A 27,536-nucleotide genomic window follows, 5' to 3' on the forward strand; every position below is an offset into this window, starting at 1 on the left:
ATAAGTTTTCAAAAGCAATTTCAAATGCACTCTCACGAAGTGGGCGGAGTTTCCGTTCTTGTAAAGATATTCTTTGGCCGTATGCACATTTTATTACGGGTATTCAGGATATCAATGCATCGTTGAATTTGCATCATTGCGAACTCAAATAATAGTGAATACATTTTGTTTTCATTTTGTTATACATAATTTTAACAATGCCAAGAAAAAGTGAAAAGCAGAATATATTGACATATACAAAATCAAACAATTGCACAAAATCAAACAAAATTTTACAGTTTTGTCCAGCGAACAGTACAAACAGAAGTGTCATTCACAATAGAGTCTTGAAATGGGCTTGAATATTGTTTTGCAACTCAAGTGCAGAATCATAATAATAAATTCAAATATAAAAATAAATAAATTATTTTAAATATATGAGATAAAATTGTAAACCTTCTATCCTTTTAATTTTCACTTTGTTTTCTCTTATTTAAATTAATTCATTTTTAGTGTTTACAATTTTTATATTTCATATTGTACACAACACAATAAAAAACATATTTATGTCAAAATAAAATTTATCATATTTTAAAAATGATGTCAATCTGTTTCAACCCGACTTAATGTTGATTTTTTACAAATCTTAAAGAAAAAATTACGGTTATTATTAGCTTCTTAATGATGTAAGAACGAAATTTTGTACAAATATTAGGCTAAACCTATAACTTGGATAAATAATTACAATAAATAAAGAAATATATTTGAAGAGTAATATTAATAATATATGAATAATAATTATATAGTTTATTTACTATTTATGTATTTCTTTTATTTAGTAGTTAATATTAATTTTGATTAAAACATAAAATATAAATATTAAAACCACCACCTTTCATTCATGAATTGACCAGTTGTTCAACGCAGCAACAAACACCCACACGCACATCCAGCACAAGACAAGCCAAGCTCACGGTAGAGCCGTTACGAAATGCAAGCAGCTAGGCAAGAAATGCAATAACTGTGTACGCATGAAGAATTACACTTGTGCGGTTGTGCGTACAACTAATGAAGTGAGGCTAATTTCGTATAAATAGACTACAATTTTATATGAAATATCACTTAGCGCTAGCACACAGAAGTAAGCAGACACCTACATCATCGCTAAGTCGCCAGAGAAATTTCACGCCAGTAGTATTCTGATACTATAGGCTATATTTGTAGACCAGTAGTTCATCACGCCGCACGACATTTTGATGTTATAGGCTGGAATCATTTTATTATTGTAGTTATAACACCGCACGGCATTTTGATGCCATAGGTTAGAATCATTGTATTATTATAGTTTATAACGCCGGATGGTATTTTCATGCCATAGGCTAGAATCATTGTATTATTATAGTTTATAATGCCGCACGTCATTTTGATGCCATAGGTTAGAATTTTTTATCATAGAGCATAACGTCGCCGGCATTTTGATGCCATTGGTTACAACTTATTGTAACCGCTTGGATTTATAACAACATAGACTAGAATTCTTTTTCTACCTAGTATTATAAATTTTATAATAAAGATATTTATTTTTGAATTGAAATAAACAACGTCTTTACTTTCTCCTTGGTCTTTTACTAGCTTGCGAACTAGTCAATAAAACAAGTTTATTGCAACGACCTGGACCGGGACTGAGTGATATCTCAGCAAAATTAAACGACGAATCTGTTTCGTTACAATGAGAGCTCAGATAATGTAATACCTTTATATAAGACATACTATATTCTATAGACATATGTACATTAGCAGCACGCATTTTCCACACAAAAACATACATAAGGGGACATGGCAGCTACCAGGTTCAACAACAGCCAACCAAATAGATCATGTTCTTATAGACCATATTAAGAAATCGTTTATCCTTGATGTTCGTAGCTGTAGAAGTGCGAATGTCGATAGCGACCATTTTCTGGTAAAAGCCACAGTAAGACAAAGTCTAAAGGGCGTACGTAGAAATTACGGATTTAGAAGGAAAAAATGGGACGTTGACAAGTTACATGATAGCGAAACGGTCCAACAATATGAGCAGAGAGTAAACGAATCACTTAGACATATCACGAACTATACCAATATAAACGAGCATTGGAAAGTTTTTGCAAATTCAATCACAAAAGCAGCAGAAGAAACCGTTGGTGTGAAAAGAAATCGTAGACGCAACAATTGGTTTGATAACGACTGTGCAGTCGCAGTGGAAGCTAAGAATGTAGCCAGGGAGCAAATGTTAAATTACTAATCAAAGCAACTACAAAAACAAACGAAAAATAGCAAATATAATATGCAAAAGAAAAAAAAAAGAAGCCGTCAATAGAGAAATCCTAGATATCAATAGAGATTTTGCAGATCGAAATGCTAAAGGTTTCTTCCACAACATCAAGCATCAAACAAAGGGTTTTCAAGCGCGAATCAACATGTGTAAAGACAAAGATGGGGAACTACTAGTAGAAAAAGAGGGCATTATTAAAAGATGGCAGGAACATTTTCAAGAACTTTTCAACATTGGTTCGGAAAATAATAACCTATCCTTAACAGACTTAGCTACAAGTACAGAACAAGAACCTGAACCCAGTCTTGAGGAATTTACAGAAGCCATAAAGCAAATGAAAAACGGAAAATCACCCGGTGAAGATAGTATATCAGCAGAGCTCATTAAACATTGCGGAGAAAGCGCAAAAATAGAGCTGTTTACATTAATCAAGCGTGTCTGGGCTGAAGAAAGGCTGCCGGAAGCGTGGCTCACTGGCGTAGTAGTACCACTGCACAAAAAAGGTGACAAACTAGATTGTAATAACTACCGAGGCATAACGTTGTTAGGCTCATGTTACAAAGAAAGAATGCAGCGGAGGAAATCTTAGGTGAATACCAAGGGGGCTTCAGACCGAATCGTTCAACGACCGATCAAATATTCCTGCTTAAACAGAACTTGGAAATGAGTTATGAGTTCAATGCAGTAGTGCATATCCTTTTCATCGACTTCAAACAAGCATTTGACAGCATCGATAGAAAAATGATACAGGAAGCTCTACAATCACTCGGGATCAATCAGAAGCTCATAAAACTAATAATGATTACACTGTGCAATACGACGGGAAAAGTGATAGTGCAAGACAGTCTAACAGATGCCTTTGAAATTAAAAGTGGAGTGAAGCAAGGTGACTCGCTTTCAACTACCATTTTCAACCTAGTCCTTCACGATGCTATTAAGTCACTGGTGGCAACAGGGAACATATTCAACAAAACATCACTGACTATTGCCTACGCAGATGACATAGCCATCTTAAGCAGATCACTTCACTATATGAAAGAAAAGTTTATCGACTTACAACTCAGAGCTAAGATCGTTGGGCTAAACATTAATGAGAACAAAACAAAATATATGAGTGTTGGAAGAAACATGCACAGCCGAATTTTAGAGCCCTTTCAAGTTAGTGAGTTTACGTTTGAAGAAGTTGAAAGCGCCAAATACTTGGGTGTCCTTATTAATAAAAACAATGAAATCAGTGTTAGTATACAAGACAGAATTGTAGCAGCAAACAGAAGTTATTACGGACACGCGAAAATCTTCAAATCTAAAATCGTGACCAGAAGTGCCAAACTACACGCTTACAAGGCAATCGTCCGCCCGGTATTATGCTATGGGGCCGAAACGTGGACTCTAACGACAGCAGATGAAAACCAAATTAGAACATTCGAAAGAAAGGTGCTGAGAAAGATTTATGGTCCCATCCGCCTGAATCAAGAAGAATTTCGTCGGCGTACGAATGCTGAACTACTACAACTTTGTGATGGTGAAGATGTGGTGAAGTTCGCAAAGTCGCAACGCTTGAGATGGTTAGGACACGTCATGAGAATGCCGGACGATAGACCACAAAAGCGAATACCCCATTTCACGCCGTATAATGACCGCAGCAGAGGTAGACCACGTATAAGATGGCTCGACAACGTGACTGAAGACATCAGGAAAATGGGTATACAAAGCTGGAGATCTAAAACATCATGCAAAGCAGAATGGAGAAAGCTGGTTGATGCAGCTAAAGCTCACCCCGAGCTGTAACGCTGATGATGATGATGATGACTATATTCTTTAATTCACATAAAATAACTTAAAAACTGTGTGGAAAAGTTCACCTTAAAGTCTGTTTAAGCTGCTTCATTAACTGCAATTAATAGAATTATTTCCAATAAAAATATTAATTACTGAAACACGAATAGCAATATATGCTATGCAATCGGTACAGATTTATTTATTAAGTTATTTTATTACCTCAAGGTCGTTGTTATTTGCTGGGGTATCCTCAGCCTCACCAAAGTCCTCACAATAAATTTATAAACTGTGACCAAAATATTGAAAACTGTGATTCTTTTTTAATTCCTTTTATTTATATATTATTATTAAGTATAATTATTTCAAATTTTATAATTAAAAAAAATATATATAAAAAGTTAAGCAAAATATTTCCAATATAATTAAAAATAGAAATGTGATTCCCGAAATCACCAGTATAAGCTTGCGTGAATGCCTTCGAAAGGTTTTCCTTCAAGCAGCTGTGTTTATGATAAATCTGAGAGAATTTGGTTAGAGGTATATTGGTAAATAGAGTGTACTTTATATGCTCTAGGGAATAACCTTAGACACAGTCGACCTGAGACCACCTGTCGTGTCCTGGTAATTCGATATAACTTTTCCTTCGATCGAATACTTCGTCTATCGAATAGACACAGGTGACGAAAGGCCACCTGACTTGTCTTGATAAATCCACAACAGGATTTATCAATCCAATCAATGTAATTGCGGGTTTTGGTAAGTAGTTTATAATAAATATGATAAATTTTTATTAAATGAACTTTATTTCAGGTATCTTCGTGTGATGTGAGTAAAAATAGATAAAAACTGTGTTGTTAAGTTTTTTTTAGTTCGTTATAATCTTTATAGTTCAGTTAATGTCATACAAAAGTGATGTTTCTAGTGTATATATATGTAGGTTGTTACATAACATTATTACATAACTACTACAAACATACTAAAAAGTTATGTTCGGTTAAATTAATAAATATATACATATATATTGCATTTACGCGTCTCAACCGCCAATTCGCCATGATGATATTCATTCATTTTCCCTTTATCTTAAATATGACGCCTACTTCCTCACTCAGCGCTACTACACACCGATCAGCTGATTCAGCCATTCATGATTCAGCCGCTTTAATTCATCAATATCCTTTCCACTTCGGCCATCCCTGATTTTTTTCACTCAACAATACATAGCCATAGTAACCCAACATGTTGATCACCCGCATGTAGCGATCTGCATTGTCGTTTATAACAAAAAAATCACTATCGCTTATCTCTAGCGATCTGCAGTATTCATCGACACACATCAATTACTATCGCTTATCTGTAAAATGCAGTTGCTACCTAAACTGATATGGAAAGATGAATATAAAGATCTGTACCAAGACAAGCTTAAGGAAAACTTGAGGAAAGCATGCGAGGGTAGTACATTTGCGGCGAAGGAAAGAGATGATAATTCGGCGCGTACAAATATGAAATAAAAATGGTATGATCTGGAATGTGAAACTGCAAGAAAGAAATTATTTAAATGGCAACGAACAGTAAAAAAAGAAATGCAAAAATGTAAATAGAGAATACAAAAAGCTGCGGAAAGAGAAAAGAAAGTCATATTTTAATAAAATATTTGCTGATAGCAAATCATTTTGGAGTGGACTTAAAAAAATAAATCGTGCAGATCACATAAAAGGAATTAAAGTGGACGCCGAAGCTTTGGCGGCTCATTTTAAAAACCAGTTAAATGGCAATATAGTAAACCATTCCTTCAGTTATGCCCTGCCGTATGTAATAAACGAAGCTTTAGATGCTCCAATAAAGATTGAAGAAGTCTATGCAGTGCTTCAGAATTTAAAAAATAACAAGGTCGCAGGTGAAACCAGAATTCCAGCTAAATTTTCAAAATATGCATCGCCACAGTTTATAGAGCGTAAGGATGAAACATACAATTATATATTTGAAAATGCAGTCCCACCTGATAGTTACAAAAAAGCCATAATAGTTCCCCTATTTAAAAAAGGTAACCCAAATAATGTGGCAAATTATAGAGAAATAGCATTTCTTAATACATCAGCTAAAATACTTACAATCCTCCTGCATAATAAAATTAAAAATTGGGTGGATGAAAACAATATATTAAGCGACTTTCAATCTGGATTTCGAAAAGGTTACTCCACGGTAGATAATATTATCGTCCTCATCAGTGTAGCATTGTCCTCACCAGTGTAGCGCAAGAATATATTGCAAGAAACACGAAGTTATATGTTTTTTATATAGATCTTAAAGTAGCTTTCGACACCAGCTGGGTCTTTCAACAAAAGTCTTGAAAATACTGCAAAGTCTATACTGCAACAATGAGTCAACAGTATGAGACGAAAGATGTATTTTGAGATGGTTCCAAACGTGTACCGGAGTGAGACATGGTTGTGTCTTAAGCCCTATATTGTTTGCACTGTTCTTTGATGGCTTAAGTAAATTTCTTCCTTATGGTGTTATGATTGTCAATATGTGCCTGAAAGTACTACTATATGCTGATGATATTGTGCTGTTTGCGTATTCTCCAATAATGTTACAAAATATGATAGATGAATTAAAAAAATATTGCAACTTATGGGGACTATCTATAAACACAGACAAATTAAAAGTGATGATATTTAAGAAACATGCTAGAAGATTGAGAAATGACGAAAAATGGTACCTTAACGATGATCAAATAGAAGTGGTTCATAATTATAAATATTTAGGAATAAATATGAAATATAACGCAAAATACGATAACCACTTGAACGAGAAGTTAAAGGAAGCTTAATTGGCTATTAATTGTACCTGGAAAAATGTCTTGGGAAATCCGAAAGTGTCACTGTCCGTAATATATAAAGATTTTGAAGCCACAGCTAAATCAGTTATAAATTATGCAGAGCAAATTTGGGGTGCGGATAAATATGATACAATCAAAAAATTGCAGACATTTCGTCTGCCAAAAAATACCCCAAATTATATGGTGCTTATAGAGACTGGTCCACCAACGCTATATACCCAAGCATTGAAATTGCATTTTGATTACATCAATCGAGTTAGGAATTTGCCAGGCAATCGGACTCAAAAAACATTAGCGCAGTACCTAATAAATGAAAAAAGATTATGTATTGAAAAATGATTGGATCTGGCATCCAAGTTAAATGTGTAAACTCTGACAGAAAAATATAATAACGAAACTAAGTATTGAAGAACGTAGAAATTTTGTAGAAGTGGCAAGAAACAGTATATCAAGCGATGCATATAGTAAACTGAATTATGATCTGGGTGCCAATAATTACTTTCAATAAGGACAATTTTCAAAACCCGAGGCGAGCTCCTACGGTTGTGCTACGTACTGTACGAAAGTCAAGACACGCTGGCGAATGCCAAATTTTCAAAGAACACAGATTGCTGTACTTCGGTAATGGGTTTAGATGCTATATTGTTGCATCTTTTAGAAAATAGAGTAAAGCGACTAATTGCTTATGCAAGTCGAACCATGACTGCTACGGAGCAACGATATGCAGAAATTGATAAAGAGGCACTAGCAATTGTGTGGGCAGTGCAAACATTTATTTGAAGTATTTGTATTTTGGAAACTTCCAACCCTTCGGGGGGACGCTCAAGCCTTATTAGGCAAGCGTTTGTTAATCCGTCTAGACCTCTTTCTCAGACGGCAAAATCAAGCACAGCTTCGTCATCGAGCACCTCAGCATCTATGCCAGGTAGCAACGCTGCCTACTGTTCCTCTGCAGGTGCCCCGATAAAAGCGAATTTGCTGAACGCTCCACCAGCAACAAACACCAATTCTACTTCCGGTGTAAAATCTCACGTCAACCCCTCGACGAGGGCGTACAGAACACGGAGGCCAGCTCACCGTATTCTTGCCAGGCTAAACGCCGCTGACCCTTCTTTGCTAACAAAAGCGACAAGGCAAAAATAACTTGGGCAAGAGAGAATGTCAAAGTCCGTCCCGCCGATTTCACAAAAACTACCTCTGCCCCTGTGCAAAAACGACAAAGGTCGACTGAACAGGCTGGACAACCAGCACCGTCCACATCTTCGAAGCGTCCCAAGCTGGGGCCTTCTAAACCTTCCAAACCTCTCAGTGAGATTATTAAGGAAAGTCTGACTTGGGCCATAAATGTATGCTGGCAACAGTGACGGCACCATCTTCCCAGTTAACTGGAAGAAGGTCGAGCGGACTCTCCTGAAAGTTTATATGGAAGTCGTGGCACTTCACCCTGGCCCTTCGCCTTGCTGTCGTGACGCAGGCTGGTACCAGGGTCATATAAAAATAATTGCTTGTCCCGATCAACGCTCCGCAGATATATACAAAGAAGCAAATGGTAAACTTGGGGAACTCTGGCCTGGTGCACAGCTTAAAGGTGTTTCTATGGATAATATTCCACAGCGCCCTCGCTCCAAAGTCTGGCTTCTTTTGGAGCTCTCTTCGCCTGAGGAGATTCTCTCACTTCTTAAGGCAAGCAACCCAAACCTTTCAACCCACGACTGGAAGGTTGCTAAGGTCAGCGAACCCAGAGGCGACTTCATAGAGGCTCTCGTCGTTCTTAACGAACAATCGGTCGCCCTCCTTCAAGCTCAAAATCGGGTGATCAACTATGGCTTCGGGTCGGTCACCCTTAGAATTTACAAAAGCGACTCCCAAGTCGCTTGACAACAACCTTCTAGGGTTGTCTCTTTAGATCCGGTCTCTGATGGTAGGGCCGCGGTAGTTGATACCAATATCACCGAAGACGGGGTTAGTGACAAAATCAGCATTCTTTCCTCCGACGACGGAGGCAATATTTTGTCGTCATCCGAACTGGTTGGCGAACTTTTCACAGGTATGGCGTTGTCCCGCGAACCCTCACCGATGTCGGACGACGACAAGCTGAACAGCACCGGGGTTGAAAATACTTAGGAATGTTGAAAGTTGTGCAAATTAACCTCCAACACTCGAAATCTGCCTCGGCAGCCTTAATTCTCCGCCTAGCTGATAAAGGAGAGGACATCCTTCTGATCCAGGAACCTTGGGTTGTTAATGTGGTTTGTGGTATGAATGCAAACGGATACCGTATTGTATTCGTAGAAGGTCAAGGTAAACCTGCCTTTTTACTCTCTAGATTTAGCAATAACGACAACATAGCCTTGGCCATCGAACACGAGGCAAAGCGACCGGAAATTGGGCCATCAAAACTTTTCAACCATATAAATCTCCATTCTGGACGGCATCATTCCTGTCGACATCCAACAAGGTGATATTGTCATTCTTCCCTGACTTCTTAGCATATATAACAGTTGTTTCAAACTCATGTATATCCCCAGCTGCTGAAGAATCGCTCGAGTAGTATTCCTTTACTTATTCCTCGAGTAATTTCCCCAGGTTATATCGAACGTTATTAATTCCGCGCTCGTCACGGTAACCGAATGGTGTAGGAAATTTGATCTTGATATTAACCCCGAAAGACGGAAGTCATTCTCTTCACTAGAAAATAAAAAATTCCTTCCTTCTCCCTTCCCAAGATAAAAGACATTACACTGAGCTTAAGCTTGAGTGTCAGATATCTGGCCCTCATATTGGACTCTAAACTCAGCTGGAAGGCAAACTTGGTTGAGAGAGTCCGCAAAGCTACATGTGCTACTTACTGTTGTAGAAGTGCTATAGGTCGCAGCTGGGGTCTTCAACCTCGTTTTTTAAATTGTCTCTACACGGCCGTTATTGAACCTACTCTTCTCTACGGAGCTGCTTTGTGGTGGCAAGCTACTGAAAAGGCATGTCACTCAAAACTTATTGACAAAACAAGGAGAATATCCGCTTTACAAATCGCCGGTGCTCTGCGCTCCACTCCTACAAAGGCTCTTTTCACTCTGCTTTACTGGCTGCCATAGCGGCTTCTTGCAAAACAGCAAGCTAAGATTGTAGCAACTAGACTAAATGCTCTTTCACGCTGGTCTAGAATTGATACAGGACACGCGACCATACTGAATCAGGATCTACCAGCCCCCTTATCAATCGACTATAAGTGTTCCTACCCAGACCTAAACCAGGGGTTTAAAGTTCTCAAACCTAGTAGAGAAGACTGGACCCTTGGTAGAGTATCTACCCCTAATATAATAGATATCTACACAGATGGCTCGAAAATAGACAAACGAGTCGGTTGTGGCATTTTCTCGGAAAGACTAGGTCTTAGTGTCTCGCTTCGACTACCTAACTACTGTAGTGTCTTCCAAGTAGAAGTAATAGCTATCCATTATATTGTAAAATGGATCCTTGACAATCGTACCTCCGAAGAAAGTTATTCAATTTTCTCGGACAGCCAGGCTGCCATTAAATCACTAGTAAGCACCTTAGCCTCATCAATTATTACTCAAAATTGCTGTGCTTCCCTCAACGACTTAGCTATGTGCGCTAACGTTCCACTTATCTGGGTTCCTGGTCATAGGGATATAGCGGGTAACTGTAGGGCGGATGAGCTGGCCAAGACTGGGGCTCTTCTCCCTAATATTCATTTATTAGAAATTGGCGTTCCACATGCAACAACATTGCTCAGCAACAATGGGCAAGTGAGCCCAGTTGTCACATTTCTAGGTCGATTTGGTCTAACTTGGATAAAAAGCGTACGAGTCAGCTGCTCCAACTAAAGAGAGATCTGCTCAGTACTACGGTATCGGTGTTGACGGGTCATTGCTTAATAAGGAGGCATGCTATGAGACTAGGTCTTCCTTATAATGACCTTTGTCGCAGTTGTTGCTCTGAGGACGAGGAGGAAACTGTGTTCCATCTCATGTGTTAGTGCCCATCTTTAGCCAGAAGAAGATCAAATATCTTGGGGGCCCCTTTTCTGACCGATCTGACTGAGCTGTCATCCTACGATGTGAGGGACCTAGCTAGATTTATAGAACTGTCGGGTTGGCTCTCCTTCACCTAATGGGGGAGCCATTGCCTATCTGTTGGGCTTTGGTCGTATACTCATCACCTTGTCTATATACGAATATCGCTTTTTCCTTGTGGTACCACAACGGGCCATTATTTGTGCTCAAGTGGGCTTTTTTGGTAAACAAGGCCGCCACTCCAACCTACCTACCTGTATTTTGGATATCAAAATCATAAGCCATTATAACAGATTTTTTAACCCAACAAGTCGCTTCCAGTATTATACATAAGCAGAATGGCTAACTATGCTCCCCAATGCTTCTTGCCCGGACCGACTATACCCACTCTGGCACCTTCCTCCGTGAGCGGGTATCCTTTCTTCGTCCCATGGCATAGAAAATTCCTGACACTGTTTAGCAAGTTTTTGAATATCTTTCGATTCAGCCAGCTGTTAGTTAGGTTTCCTTTTTTCATTTTTAGAACTGCCCTTTCAGCTTGAGACCAGGGCCCTATTGTACCAATACTTTTCACTTTGCACAACTTATGAGTGACTTTTTTTTGCAAAGTAAAAATGAAAGGCGTTGCACCAAAGACTTAACATAATTTATTTTGCACTTTGCAAATAAAGATTTTATTGCAGAGTTTTTGGATAAAATGCAAAGCAAAGCGTTGCACCAAAAAATTAAATCACTTTCATATGATATTAGTTTTTGCAAAGCATTTTATTTCTGTTTGTATATTTTTTTTGTTTGTTTGATATTTTGTTGCTATGAGTACATGATTTATGCATAGTACGTATGTATGAATTTAAAAAAACGCAAAAAAGCGTCATCGGAACTATACGAGGAAGCAAAGAAGGCATATTTAAATTTAAAAATAAAATATAAAAAAATTAAATATATTAATTTAAAAAAAAAACATTATTTAATAAATTATTATATATCATATTACTTAATTTTATATTTTCTAAGTTTTTAAATTTTAAATTTTAGTATTATTACAATATAAATGTATATTGTATAAATGTAAATATTAGTATAAATATAAGTATATAGCGTAATACATAAGTATAAAATCGAACTTATTTTAATTTTAAGTTTATAAATAGCTTATAGTTTAATAATTTATAATAGTATAGTTAATTTAAAATTATTAAAATATTGTATTTAAATTACACAAATAAATATTTAATTAATGTAAATAAATTAATATAATAAAATGTTAAACTTATAAAAATTCCGATGAGATATGCCTTTAATTATTGCCAAATGATAAACAGCAGCTAAATTTATTTTAAAAACAGCAACAATATTTGCGTAAACTAATTTTCTATTTCTATTTTTTCTTTCTTTTGAACATAAATATCAATGTGTTAAAACAATTTTTATTTATTTATTGATGATTTCTTTCATTTTACGCATTTTGTTTATTAATATACATAAGAAACTTTTGTTTTATGTAAAGCAATCATTTACAAAATTTTTAAATATGCAGAATTAATCATTTGCAACTTTTTTGTAAATTTTTGTTGTTTACTTTTGCAAAGAGCAATGTAACAAGTGTTAGTGCAACACAAACTGCAAAAAAAACCTAGTTTTTTGTCAAATATTTCACTTTACTTTTCATTAAAAAGTACATTGGTGCAATGCTTTGAATTTTCTAAGTGTTTTTAAAAGTTTGCATAACTCAATTCTAAAAATAAAGCATTATGTTCTCAATGCGAGAAAAATGATCAAAAACTGATAATAACTTGCAAAATGCAAGTGAAGTGTTGATGCAATAGGGCCCAGTATAAAAGTTCATCAAAAATCAAATTTATAATAATTTGGAAGAACTTGTGCATTACATACACACAAAGTCAATCATATATTAGGTCTGTTCCACGAGCTACTCGTAGTAACACTGTGTATACACAAGTGCGTTCCATCAGCAAATTTTCGAGTAAATTAGAGCATCTGAGAGAGCGTAACATTCCTGTCGAAATTTGAAAATGCTACACAGAATTTACTCGTACATTTTATTTCAAGTAAAATTTGTGTTGATGTTTTGGTTTGAATTTAAATTTTTGTTAAGTTAATTTGTGGGGCACTGGTGTTCTCATCAGACTTTACACAAAGCTGTTTCATGAAAATCTGTATAAAGACCGTAATTTGGCACTTTATTCATATTACGCTCTCAGTTAGAACTTAACTTGTGTTTTACTTCAGTTTTACTACGAGTTGCTTGTGGAACAGAGCTAATACATGACATTATATAATAGCTGCGTTTGATATGGTGAAAATTTTGTGGAAACGATCAATAATTTTTCCGATGAAGATTTCAAGAAAATCTTTTCACTTCAAAGAAGTGCTACTAATTATTTGATTGGTATGTACGCATAAAAAATACAATTACTATTTATTAATTTTTTCAATTCAATTTTATATTTCAATAAATTTGTAAGTAATGGCCAAACCATCACTAGTGAACCACAAACAAACGCAGAAAACAATGATATGTCAGAATTGAAAATGATGTTTAAAACATTAATGCAACAACTGACTACTATGCTAAATCTTTTAACCGCGTTCATCGCCAACACTTCAAAATAATGAGCACGTGTAAAATTGCTTTCTGGAATGCTAAAAGGCTAGCTCACTTCAACCAAAGAACAGATCTCAGAACTCCTAAGTATTCTATATACAGCGCCAACCACCCATCTAGAAATGCTCGCGGAGGAGTTGCGATAATCTTGAAAAGCGATATCGATCACTCTGTGCACAACAAACATGAAAAACCATTTATTCAGTCAATATCAATAACAGTTGAAAACAATAAAGGTCCAATTTGTATAACCTCTATCTATTGCCCACCAAACCAAAAAAATTAAAAGTCATCAGTTTGAGGAATTTTTCCACACGCTTGGTTAAAAATTTATATCTGCTAGAGACTTCAATGCAAAGCATACTCACTGGGGCTCCGGACTAATCACACCAAGAGGTCGTGAATTGTTTAAGACTATTCAGGCTAACAATTTGCTTCACGCATCAACTGGTGAACCAACTTACTGGCCAACAGACCACAATAAAGTTCCAGACTTTTGCATATTTAAAGGCATTTCTAGCTCATTATTATCGACGATACATTTCAGTTTAGACCTTTTCTCAGATCACTCCCCCCTTATTATGGAGATGAACTCAAAAATCTTTGTAAAGAACAAAGAGCTTCGATTATACAATAAAAGTACAGACTGGAGTATTTTCAGAAGTATCATAAATGAAAATCTAACAACCAACATCCCACTCAAAACCGGTAACGACATCGAATCTGCGATTGACCAATTTAATACAACCGTACAGAATGCTGCGTGGAACTAAACCAAGCATTTCAATGAATATAAAGAAGATCACATAGACAGAGGCATAAAGGAACAATTACTTCAAAAACGTAGATTGCGACGAATTTGGCAAATAACAAGAAATCGTGAAGACAAAAGACGTTTGAATGAAGCGATAAAAACACTTAAAGAAACCCTAAAGGAGAACAAAAACAAAAACATTGAAACATACCTATCTGCATTGTCTCCCAGTGAAGCATCCGACTATACTATACATTCGCAAGCTGAATGGATCAACGTCACATATTCCACCACTCAAAATGTATAATGGACAGTGGGCTAGATCCAGAATCGACAAGGCTCAAACTTTCGCAGAGCATCTTCAAGGTGTATTTCAACCATATCCGTGCAGAAATTATGAAAACGACACTGAAATTAGGACTTTCCTGCAATCACCGCATCAAATGGATTTTCCGGTTCCAAAAACCACAACACAAGAAATTAAATGGACAATTAAGACCAAAATTAAAATAAAAAAGGCTCCTGGGTAAGATTTGATCACTGGCAAAGTGTTGAAAGAGCTTCCAAACATTGGTCTTGTTTTCATCAACCAACTCTTTAACGCTATTATTAGCCAAGAATACTATCCCAGTCAATGGAAAGTAGCCCAAATTATCCTGATACCAAAACCAGGTAAACCATTAGAGTTAGATATATCTTTCAGACCTATAAGCTTACTTCCAGCGCTCTCCAAAGTCTTTGAAAAAATACTATTAAAGCGTCTTAACCATATCATCCAAAGTCGCTCACTAATTCCTGCTCACCAATTCGGCTTTCGAAATCACCACTCAACCATTAAACAGAGAAATCGAGTTTATCAATATGCAGGAGATGGTTTGGAAAAAAAAGAATACTGTACTGCAGCATTCATTGATATAAAACAAGCATTTGACAAGGTATGGCATACCGGACTGCTCTACAAACTGAAATTGCATCTACCACACAGCTTCTATTTGTTACTTAAGTCTTATATCAATAACCGATATTTCATGGTAAAAATAGAATACAATAATACGAAAATCTTCCCGATAAAAGCCGGAGTGCCTTAAGGGAGTGTACTAGGTCCAACCCTCTACACACTGTTCGCAGCTGACTTACCACTTAATCCATCAACGTATACCGCATAACCTAGACAACGTATAACCTAGACAGCATCCAAGTGTGGCTAAACAATTGGCGCATTAAAGCTAATGAATCTAATTCTGCACAAACCACATTCGCTCTTCGCCTTGGTTCCTGCCCAATAGTCACACTAAATAATAACATACTACCACAATCCGATCACGCGAAGTGTCTAGGTGTTCATCTTGATCGGCGTCTCACTTGGAAACATCATATATTTACGAAACGGAAGCAACTGGGTCTGAAAATGCGCTCCATGTACTGGCTTCTTTTCCAAAATTCAAAACTAGCACTGAACAATAAAGTACTTTTATATAAAGTTATTTTAAAAGCAATATGGACCTACGGTGTCTCGATCTGGGGAACAGCTGCAAAATCTAATATAGCGATATTGCAAAGATTTGAATCAAAAATACTTCGTTTATGTGCGGCTGCTCCATGACATATACCAAATAGTACTTTACAGCGCGATCTCCACGTCCCATCAGTGTTTGAAACAATACAAACAGTCAGCGAAAACTACCGTACAATGCTATCAAACCACCCGAACTCACTGGCACACGAGCTGTTATGTGATATCAATCATCCACGTCGACTAAGAAGATTTTCTACGTCGGGCTTGCCAAGTCGAACCCCAAATACGTGAATCGTAATTATAAACTCACTAAAATTAAACATTTATAGCCAACTATTTGCTCATTAAATTAGTAATTGTAATCATTGTAATCATTAATTGTAATTTAATCTTTAGCGGTGTGCACTACTGAGTGTCCCGCACATGTTTACATATCATCTTATTCTATTTTATATTCATAAGTAATACTGAATGTTTTTTTACAGATTGTGTTTATACAATATATAAAGAAAAAAAATATAAATTTGTTTATAAATTCTAATCAGCTAAACTGGATCGTATCATATGTTAAAATCGCATTGCCATCCATATTTTCATTAAAATACGTTCCACTTCTATTTTTTGCATACATTCCACATTGAACCAGAATGTGAAACAGATCAATTGCTTGTTCACCCCATTGCGTTTGTTTTGCATGTAAAATTGAGCGGATCACGTTTGCTGTAACGCAGCTAAGGATATCAAACATATATTTGATATATAAACTTATTTTTATATATCAATTATATATTTTATTTATAAAAAAAGAATATTTTGAAAAATGTTTACCTCTTGTTGGTTTATGTTTACATTTTGCCTGATTTTTTGTTTATTTTTACATTTAGTTTCTTGTGTTAAATATGTCAAATTTCGATAATTTCCAATGTTGCATTCGTCATTTTTGATATAATTTTGGTCGAATTTTGTGAACTATATTTTAAAGTAAGTGAAAAAGCACTGCAGCTTACTAAGTAAGCAGTGAAAAGGTACTATAAGTGTATAGCCTGAAGCACTTTACAAAGATTTGGTTGGCTAAATGTTTGAACTTGTGGTTTACACAATTCAAAAACACAAGTTCATTTAGTTCTATAAGGTTTGATTATACTAAATTGATGGTGTCCAAAGTGTTTAAGTAATTTTATAGTCGATTTAAAGCGGGTTAGGTTTTATTTGATTTTTGTTGTATTACTATTTGGCGACTTTTTCTTTAATATGGGCTCTACTTCAAAGAAATATAATACTACACTTGATGACATAAACTACTTGCTTTATTTGGAAACCTATAAACGCTTTAAAGATGATGAAAATAATATTAAACGGCAGATTGAGGAAAAAATTCATCAATATAAAAAGGTGAAAAATGAGTATTTGGAACTATATCTTAAATACACAAATCTATTAAAACTTACGGCTATTCGTACCACTGTGGAAGGTGGTATCTGTTTTGATGATTCTCATGTTAAATCAGTTAAAAAAAATATCGAAACAATAATTGCGAAAATTTCAACAGGAAATGTGACTGAGTATGTCAACGCAGAAGCTCTGGAAAAGGTAATGTGTTGTAATATAAGTATACAAATAATGCTCATAATGCTATAATTTAAAGTTCAAAGAGAATTTGAGTTCGTGCGAGAATTATACACAAATAGAAGCAATAAAAAGTGGCGTTGCAGATATTAAAAAATCAACTAAAGCAATCAAAAATTCTAGGGACATTATTGAAACATCACTTGAGGCTGCAGCATTTCAGGGATTAGATTTTTTTGCGCATGCGTTTCTGACAGATAAACCAATTATGAAATCGATCAAATATTAGGTTCTTTCGGAATTGAATTAAATCAATAACAAAATATTGTAATAAAACATTTAAAATTCTTAAAAATGCTAATTTGTTTATTTTTTACGTAATTGTTAGTATTACATATTTCAACGGTCATTATCAAATCGTTTTCTAAAACGTACACAGTTGAATTACCACTTTGAGCGTTTAGACCAGTCTTTTGGCGTCCAATGCAAGCATTTTGAGTCAATGCGTATTTTTCGATTTTCCATAGCTTTTTTATGCTGGTCTATTATATCCCGGCCAATGCAAACAATATATTGGCCTTTGTAGTAATTTATTAGATTTAAGTTTTGTAAGGTAGAGATGACGTCTTCCTTTTTTATTGAAGTGCATTCGCAAATATCACTTAAAATAGAATTAAAAAAAAATTACATAAAATAAGTTATAAATTAAAGACTTACTTTATTGTTATCGTAGGTTTCTCGTTGTCACAAGTAGGTTTTTGACTTATGAATATTTCTAAAATTGTTTGTGCCCAATATGATCGATATGATAATAAACCCAAATCAGATAATGGTTTTTCAGGTGAACCTGTTTTTCCCTCAAATTTTGATAATTCGTAACTAAATTCAATTAAAAGTTTGCCATATCCTTTCCGTTGATATGGTGGCATTGTTAAAATACAAGCAACATTATAATCTTCTGTACTTTCCTTCTCTTTTGAAAAATACCCTACTATGTGAAAGCCTCTGGAATCGAATTCAGTCATAACGTAGAACAGAAATGGGTCCGTATCGTAGTAAAGTGTTTTATGATCCAAAAATAATTTGGCTAGTAAGCACAAATTCTGAGCATAAACTTTGTTTTTACGGCCGTCAATTTCAAAGAAGCAAATTGTGTTCTTTCTGTAAATTTCATTTCCAGGTGGATGGCGTAGATTACACTTGATTAAATGACGTTCTAAACACTTTCGACTTTTTCGGTATTTAAGACAAAATTCACAAATATATATACATGACATTTGACAAAGTTCCTATATTAATTTTAGAATTCGTATTAAGAGTAAATTTTTTGAAATAAACACCAACCTGTGGATATGGTGAAAAATACCACGGTTTTATTCTGTGCCTTCCTAATTCAATCATTTCTACGTTTTTCATGCGAGTGACAACATCATCTTGATGAATCACCATGCTACCTGACTGGCGTGGTGTAGCACTTTTGCCATCTAATGATGCTTCTTCAATACTGGATGTATTATTCAATGCTGGTGTTTCCGGCAGAAGTACTGGCGGCGCTATTACAGAATTTAACTAAAAGAAAATGATTCGTATTCTGTTTAAATTGAATAAAAAACATACTTTTCTTTTTCTGTTAATTTTCTTTTGAAGTGCTGCAGCTAAGACCGCATTTCCGTTTACCATTTCTGCGTTAGTTGGTTGTGGTGAAGTTGGACGAGAAACACTTCCAGCTAATGAGTGATGCTTTTTTGGAGTTGTTACGCCTGTGCTTGCACCAGTTTGTGTTCCATCCCGCCGTGGAAATTGAACTTTTCTTGTATCCAAATCTTCTTCATCAACCCATTCATCCAAGCGTTTATTAACTTTTTACAAAAATTAAAATATGTATATGCATATTGCACATAATTTATTATATACATACAGTCGACATAGTGGACATAAAATTGCCTTTTTCCTTCATGGTCTTTAATACTGACGACCTCAGCTAGTGGCCAATCATCTGTTTTATGCATTCGCACTGGTAAACGGCATCCTTCTGTAAGTGCAGCCTAATTTTAGTCAAAGAAAATAGTGAATATAATATGCATATAAAATTGCAAATATTTTGAAAGTTAGTTGATTCCAGTACCGTAGATTCACAAATAGAAGATACATCCTCATCAAAATCAACTTTTTGCGTAATTTTCATAATTTTTTAGAATTATGTCAATTTTATATTCTTAAGAATTGTTTTAAAATAATACGAATTCAACAGCTGATCAAAGCGTCAAAATACTATTCACAATAAAAGTAAAATATAAATTTGTTTTTTATATGGTGCTGTTAATATCTTCAATTTTATGTAAATAAAATTAAACCCAAGTAAATTGAGCGAATGAAAAATTTAATATATTTTAAAACTTTAATATTTTTTTTATGCGTTTGCTTTATATATACATTTTTTTTTTTACATTGTTTTTTTAGTTAAAGTAATTAAGGGTTAAGTTAATCTATTTCAATTTGGCTTGCTTTATATTTTGCCCAACAAACAGAGTTTTATAATTTGCTTGATCAAATGCGAAACAATAGGCGTTCTGAGTGGTTCGTAAGTGTAGCATGTGAAGCAACAACAACGCACTTAAAATCTTCAGAGATAACATCAGAGATGAATTAAAATTTATTTTTTCGTACAACAACAATTTGCTGTGAAGCTCTTAAAGGTGTTAAACATGATATAGATAAATATATGTGCGTGAAGATAGCGTCGACGATAAGTCCAAAATGGAATTGGAACATTTTTCGCCGCGTGAAAAATGCAGTATAGTTTAATTAAGGAAAAATTTATTATTTTATTAAATTTAATGCAGCAAAAGGCATTATTAAGTAGAAAATTGAATTAATTTACTATCTACATTCAACTTTTATGTATAAATAATGTAATTTGTATGAAAAATGAAAAATAAAAATTAGCCCCAAAAGGTGGGGTCACTAACTTATTAATAACTTTTCAACTAGAGGTAACATTTTTTTCTTTTACGGCTCATTTGAAAGAGGATAAAATTACTTTTCATATAATGCAAAGTTATGTGCGTGAAGGTAGCGTCGACGATAAGTCCAAAATGGAATTGGAACATTTTTCGCCGCGTGAAAAATGCAGTATAGTTTAATTAAGGAAAAATTTATTATTTTATTAAATTTAATGCAGCAAAAGGCATTATTAAGTAGAAAATTGAATTAATTTACTATCTACATTTTTTGTATGAAAAATGAAAAAAACTTTGTTACTTGACCAAAAATTATGAACTAAAAAGCTTCTAACAATAAAAAATATGTTTGTTTTTCTAAATATAATCGCTTTTTACATAATATAAAAAAACTTTCTTCAAAATAAGGAAAATAAAATTTTGTAAAAATAGATTACTTAACAAAATTAAATATATCTTTAAAAGCAGAGGTACCATTTTCCTGCAAATTAGCTTAATCGAAAGAGGACACTTCAAACTTTCATTTAATGTATTCATATATATAGATTGGTCGATTAACTTAAAAGTTATTGAGTGCCAAAGTTCAAAAACTAATTTTCTTTGATACAAAATAATTTATATCTTTAAAAGCAGAGATACCATTTTTCTGCAAATTAGCTTAATCGAAAGAGGACACTTCTAGCTTTCAGTTGATGTAATAATATTTATAGATTGGTCGATTAACTTAAAAGTAATCGAGTGCCAAAGTTCAGAAACTAATTTTCTTTGAAAAGAAAAACCTTTTATTATAAAATTTTAGTACAGAATAAACTTTGAATATAATACACTAATTATTACAATTATTTAAAAAAAATAGAATATTCACATATTAATTATAATTAATTCAAATGTGCGCTTACTTATTTATGCACAACAGTTGAAATTGCATTGATAAGTGTGGGATATTAAATATCAAAATAGTTATCGTCGAACAGTTGAAATTGCACTGATGAAAAAGGGAAATGTAATGTCAAAATATAGTTAGCGTCGATTTCTTATTACGATGTTATTTCAAGTTTTATTTAATTAAAACATTATTATTTAATTAAAAACTATGAAATAAAAGACATATAACAGTAAAAAATATGTTTAGTTTTCTAAATAAACTTAGTTTTTATATAGTATAGAGCAAATTTTCTTTAAAAATGGAAAGCAAAAATTTGTAAAAACGAGGTTGCATTACAAAATTAATTATATCTTTAAAAGCAGAGGTACCATTTTTCTGCAAATTAGCTTAATCGAAAGAAGACACTTCTAGCTTTCATTTGATGTATTCATATATATAGATTGGTCGATTAACTTAAAAGTTATTGAGTGCCAAAGTTCAAAAACTAATTTTCTTTGATACAAAATTAATTATATCTTTAAAAGCAGAGATACCATTTTTCTGCAAATTAGCTTAATCGAAAGAGGACACTTCTAGCTTTCATTTGATGTAATAATATTCATAGATTGGTCGATTAACTTAAAAGTTATTGAGTGCCAAAGTTCAAAAACTAATTTTCTTTGAAAAGAAAAACCTTTTATCTTAAAAAATCATATACCAGAAGTCAGAAAAATTTTAGTACAGAATAAACTTTAAATATAATACACTAATTATTACAATTATTTAAAAAAAAATAGAATATTCACATATTAATTACAATTAATTTAAATGTGCGCTTACTTATTTATGCACAACAGTTGAAATTGCATTGATAAGTGTGGGATATTAAATGTCAAAATAGTTAGCGTCGAATTTTTATTAAACTTGCTACTTCTAAGATATTATGTAAATAAAAAGCTAGAATTTTTTTAAGACGATTGATATATAATATTATATATCTTACTCGATCAACAAATTAGGTATAATTAACTTAAAAATGTACTCATTTTAGCCTGCACTATCGATACGTTTGTAAAAAATTTTGCAATCAGCTGATTGCATTCTTGCGTAGAAACTGTAAACAAAGTAAATCAAAGTAGAAAAATTGTAAATATATCTTGGAATTAATAAAAAAAGCTATATATAAAACTCTTCAGAAAAATGATATAATCTTATTCAATATTATTGACAAAATTAATTGAAAAAACAATCATTATAAAACATTGTTTGGATTAATCGCCTTTAAAATATTAATTGTTCATTGATATGTTTTTCTCTGACAAAGTGCTCTTATTTGTAAGAAACCCAAAATGCAAATAATTTTCCATAGTGATGACGAACAAAAGAAAATTCTTATCAGAAAAGCAGAAAAATTTGTTTTAATAATTTAATAATATGAATTTTTAAGAATGTATAATTATATTATAGGATATATTAATGTACCATAAGTATAATGAAATAAGTCTACCTTATGGTACATTACGCTGTAGAAGCGTATATTAGAGAAAACGTAATTATTTTTTATTTTATTTATTTATTTTATAACAGTAGCGGACTTTTAGTTTCATGTTTCTGGAAAAAAGATGCAGTAGTTGATTTAATTATAAAGCGTGAAAGATTGTTTTTTTATTGTTTAAAATTTTTATTATATAAATGCAATTGTTTTCATATATAAACGGAAGTATGTTTATTAAAAAATGCATATATATTGCATTTTATTTAACTGTTACATGCAATTAAAATTCCTTTGAAATTTTTAGTAACACATTATATTTCGCTCTCTATTAAATTTAGCATACTGAACATGAGCATCAATAATTGTATGTGTTTTAACTCTTATGATTTAAATTAACCAATAGATAATCAAATCGCTTTTACAGTTTATGTCGCTATTGCAACGCGTCGCAATTTAAGTTCATGGTACAGTGCTGGCACACTGACGCAAACTAAAGCGCATGAAATGCAGATTACATTTGAAGTTTATGTAATATATTATGCATTAAAGTAAAATAAGTGAATATGATTAGAATAATGTAATAGATCTAATATATTTTATAATGTAACATATTTTATTGTTATAAAAGAGGATGTAAATTTTAATAGAGTTTTAATATAATCAAATAATTCATGAGTATTATTGAAAGAGTAGTCTCAATATGCATTTTTTAATATACATATTTTCATTTATATGTATATGAAAACAATTACATTTACAGTTTGTCAACATTGTGTTTGCAATTTTGCAATTTCTTATTTTTAACGGGACAGAATACCGTTAGATGAGTCTGAGTTTTTCTGTTTGTTATAATATTCTGCAAAAACTGTTCAGTTTCTTTGTTATTTAATAAGTAGAGTGTTTTAAGTGAAGGAATAACTAGAACGCACGTGATTAAATATGCCAGGTAAAAGAACAATTAAGAACAATATGTAATATCATAAACAGAGCAGAAAATGAGGATTGTATTAGTTAAAAACCATCAGGCCACCGTATTAAACCATTGTCTGATCGCCATTAAAGAAGAGTATTGCAAACAATTGATAAAAATCCTTGAATTTCCATAAGATCATTGGCATTAAGTCTGGAGAAGCTATTTAATATTGTTGTTAGTCACAAGGCCATAAGAAAAGTGCTATTACAAAACATTTATTCTTCGATAGTTGCACGTAACACACCGTTGTTATCTGTTCAAAAAATTGAAAAACGATTTCAGTTTGCTAGCGCACATTTAAGATATGATTCAGAGTACTAAGATGATGTGATTTTTATTATTATATTTTATTATTATATTTATTATTATTTGAATTTGTTCCTTTTCCTGGCATATTTAATCACGTGCGTTCTAGTTATTCCTTCACTTAAAACACTCTACTTATTAAATAACAAAGAAACTGAACAGTTTTTGCAGAATATTATAACAAACAGAAAAACTCAGACTCATCTAACGGTATTCTGTCCCGTTAAAAATAAGAAATTGCAAAATTGCAAACACAATGTTGACAAACTGTAAATGTAATTGTTTTCATATACATATAAATGAAAATATGTATATTAAAAAATGCATATTGAGACTACTCTTTCAATAATACTCATGAATTATTTGATTATATTAAAATTCTATTAAAATTTACATCCTCTTTTATAACAATAAAATATGTTACATTATAAAATATATTAGATCTATTACATTATTCTAACCATATTCACTTATTTTACTTTAATGCATAATATATTACATAAACTTCAAATGTAATCTGCATTTCATGCGCTTTAGTTTGCGTCAGTGTGCCAGCACTGTACCATGAACTTAAATTGCGACGCGTTGCAATAGCGACATAAACTGTAAAAGCGATTTGATTATCTATTGGTTAATTTAAATCATAAGAGTTAAAACACATACAATTATTGATGCTCATGTTCAGTATGCTAAATTTAATAGAGAGCGAAAAATAATGTGTTACTAAAAATTTCAAAGGAATTTTAATTGCATGTAACAGTTAAATAAAATGCAATATATATGCATTTTTTAATAAACATACTTCCGTTTATATATGAAAACAATTGCATTTATATAATAAAAATTTTAAACAATAAAAAAACAATATTTCACGCTTTATAATTAAATCAACTACTGCATCTTTTTTCCAGAAACATGAAACTAAAAGTCCGCTACTGTTATAAAATAAATAAATAAAATAAAAAATAATTACGTTTTCTCTAATATACGCTTCTACAGCGTAATGTACCATAAGGTAGACTTATTTCATTATACTTATGGTACATTAATATATCCTATAATATAATTATACATTCTTAAAAATTCATATTATTAAATTATTAAAACAAATTTTTCTGCTTTTCTGATAAGAATTTTCTTTTGTTCCTCATCACTATGGAAAATTATTTGCATTTTGGGTTTCTTACAAATAAGAGCACTTTGTCAGAGAAAAACATATCAATGAACAATTAATATTTTAAAGGCGATTAATCCAAACAATGTTTTATAATGATTGTTTTTTCAATTAATTTTGTCAATAATATTGAATAAGATTATATCATTTTTCTGAAGAGTTTTATATATAGCTTTTTTTATTAATTCCAAGATATATTTACAATTTTTCTACTTTGATTTACTTTGTTTACAGTTTTTACGCAAGAATGCAATCAGCTGATTGCAAAATTTTTTACAAACGTATCGATAGTGCAGGCTAAAATGAGTACATTTTTAAGTTAATTATACCTAATTTGTTGATCGAGTAAGATATATAATATTATATATCAATCGTCTTAAAAAAATTCTAGCTTTTTATTTACATAATATCTTAGAAGTAGCAAGTTTAATAAAAATTCGACGCTAACTATTTTGACATTTAATATCCCACACTTATCAATGCAATTTCAACTGTTGTGCATAAATAAGTAAGCGCACATTTGAATTAATTATAATTAATATGTGAATATTCTATTTTTTTTAAATAATTGTAATAATTAGTGTATTATATTCAAAGTTTATTCTGTACTAAAATTTTTCTGTCCTCTGGTATATGATTTTTTAAGATAAAAGGTTTTTCTTTTCAAAGAAAATTAGTTTCTGAACTTTGGCACTCAATAACTTTTAAGTTAATCGACCAATCTATGAATATTATTACATCAAATGAAAGCTAGAAGTGTCCTCTTTCGATTAAGCTAATTTGCGGAAAAATGGTATCTCTGCTTTTAAAGATATAATTAATTTTGTATCAAAGAAAATTAGTTTTTGAACTTTGGCACTCAATAACTTTTAAGTTAATCGACCAATCTATATATATGAATACATCAAATGAAAGCTAGAAGTGTCTTCTTTCGATTAAGCTAATTTGCAGAAAAATGGTACCTCTGCTTTTAAAGATATAATTAATTTTGTAATGCAACCTCGTTTTTACAAATTTTTGCTTTCCATTTTTAAAGAAAATTTGCTCTATACTATATAAAAACTAAGTTTATTTAGAAAACTAAACATATTTTTTACTGTTATATGTCTTTTATTTCATAGTTTTTAATTAAATAATAATGTTTTAATTAAATAAAACTTGAAATAACATCGTAATAAGAAATCGACGCTAACTATATTTTGACATTACATTTCCCTTTTTCATCAGTGCAATTTCAACTGTTCGACGATAACTATTTTGATATTTAATATCCCACACTTATCAATGCAATTTCAACTGTTGTGCATAAATAAGTAAGCGCACATTTGAATTAATTATAATTAATATGTGAATATTCTATTTTTTTTAAATAATTGTAATAATTAGTGTATTATATTCAAAGTTTATTCTGTACTAAAATTTTATAATAAAAGGTTTTTCTTTTCAAAGAAAATTAGTTTCTGAACTTTGGCACTCGATTACTTTTAAGTTAATCGACCAATCTATAAATATTATTACATCAACTGAAAGCTAGAAGTGTCCTCTTTCGATTAAGCTAATTTGCAGAAAAATGGTATCTCTGCTTTTAAAGATATAAATTATTTTGTATCAAAGAAAATTAGTTTTTGAACTTTGGCACTCAATAACTTTTAAGTTAATCGACCAATCTATATATATGAATACATTAAATGAAAGTTTGAAGTGTCCTCTTTCGATTAAGCTAATTTGCAGAAAAATGTACTCTCTTTAGAAAAGAATAAAAAAAAATTTAATTTTGTAATGCAACCTCGTTTTTACAAATTTTTGCTTTCCATTTTTAAAGAAAATTTGCTCTATACTATATAAAAACTAAGTATATTTAGAAAACCAAACATATTTTTTACTGTTATCTGTCTTTTATTTCATAGTTTTTAATTAAATAATAATGTTTTAATTAATTAAAATTTGAAATGACATCGTAATAAAAAATCGACGCTAACTATATTTTGACATTAAATTTCCCAAATTTATCATCAATGCAAATTAAACTGTTTTGCATTCACAAGTTAGCGCATAATTTAATTAATTTTATTTAATTTGTTAATCGAACAATAAATATAATATTAGACATTAATTGGCTTAGAAAAATTCTAGTTTTTTGTTCAAATAATATCTTAGATGCAATAATCTTAATAAAAATTCGACGCTAACTATATTTTGATATATAATATCCCACATATATCATCAACGCAATTTCAACTGTTGTGCATGCCCAAGTTAGTTCACATTTAATTTAATTATATATAATTTGTTAATCGAATAAGATATACAATATTGTATATCAATCGTTTTAGAAAAAATTCTAGTTTCTTAT

The 27,536-nt window shown here is 32.2% G+C and overlaps 3 protein-coding genes across 4 annotated transcripts in view; 1 reads left to right on the plus strand and 2 right to left on the minus strand.

The window, feature by feature from the left end:
- LOC119668745 overlaps nucleotides 1-27,536 on the minus strand; it is a 308,120-nt gene that overhangs the window by 228,385 nt on the left and 52,199 nt on the right. The gene's annotated exons all lie outside the window — the stretch shown is intronic.
- Nucleotides 16,823-17,744, plus strand: LOC119668753 (augmin complex subunit dgt4-like). The gene is made up of 2 exons (XM_038078364.1): nucleotides 16,823-17,434; nucleotides 17,490-17,744. The coding sequence occupies exons 1-2, from the start codon at nucleotides 17,096-17,098 to the stop codon at nucleotides 17,697-17,699; spliced, it is 549 nt and encodes a 182-aa protein (XP_037934292.1). The 5' UTR covers nucleotides 16,823-17,095; the 3' UTR covers nucleotides 17,700-17,744.
- Nucleotides 17,756-19,641, minus strand: LOC119668752 (histone acetyltransferase Tip60-like). Its single transcript, XM_038078363.1, has 6 exons — nucleotides 19,536-19,641; nucleotides 19,329-19,455; nucleotides 19,028-19,269; nucleotides 18,755-18,979; nucleotides 18,128-18,699; nucleotides 17,756-18,071 (listed from the first exon to the last, which is right to left on the minus strand). The coding sequence occupies exons 1-6, from the start codon at nucleotides 19,593-19,595 to the stop codon at nucleotides 17,855-17,857; spliced, it is 1,443 nt and encodes a 480-aa protein (XP_037934291.1). The 5' UTR covers nucleotides 19,596-19,641; the 3' UTR covers nucleotides 17,756-17,854.

The sequence above is a fragment of the Teleopsis dalmanni genome, chromosome 1 (assembly GCF_002237135.1).
Source record: "Teleopsis dalmanni isolate 2A chromosome 1, ASM223713v2, whole genome shotgun sequence".
In the NCBI taxonomy this organism is placed as follows: domain Eukaryota; kingdom Metazoa; phylum Arthropoda; class Insecta; order Diptera; family Diopsidae; genus Teleopsis; species Teleopsis dalmanni.

What these genes read in the sequence shown, in the direction of transcription:
- LOC119668753 (XM_038078364.1), top strand. Translation starts at nt 17,096, where the DNA reads ATGGGCTCTACTTCAAAGAAATATAATACTACACTTGATGACATAAAC. An exon ending in ACGCAGAAGCTCTGGAAAAG is followed by an intron (nt 17,435 to 17,489) that starts GTAATGTGTTGT and finishes TATAATTTAAAG; the next exon opens with TTCAAAGAGAATTTGAGTTC.
- LOC119668752 (XM_038078363.1), bottom strand. Translation starts at nt 19,595, where the DNA reads ATGAAAATTACGCAAAAAGTTGATTTTGATGAGGATGTATCTTCTATT. An exon ending in CTTCTATTTGTGAATCTACG is followed by an intron (nt 19,456 to 19,535) that starts GTACTGGAATCA and finishes GACTAAAATTAG; the next exon opens with GCTGCACTTACAGAAGGATG. An exon ending in AAACCTACGATAACAATAAA is followed by an intron (nt 18,072 to 18,127) that starts GTAAGTCTTTAA and finishes TTCTATTTTAAG; the next exon opens with TGATATTTGCGAATGCACTT.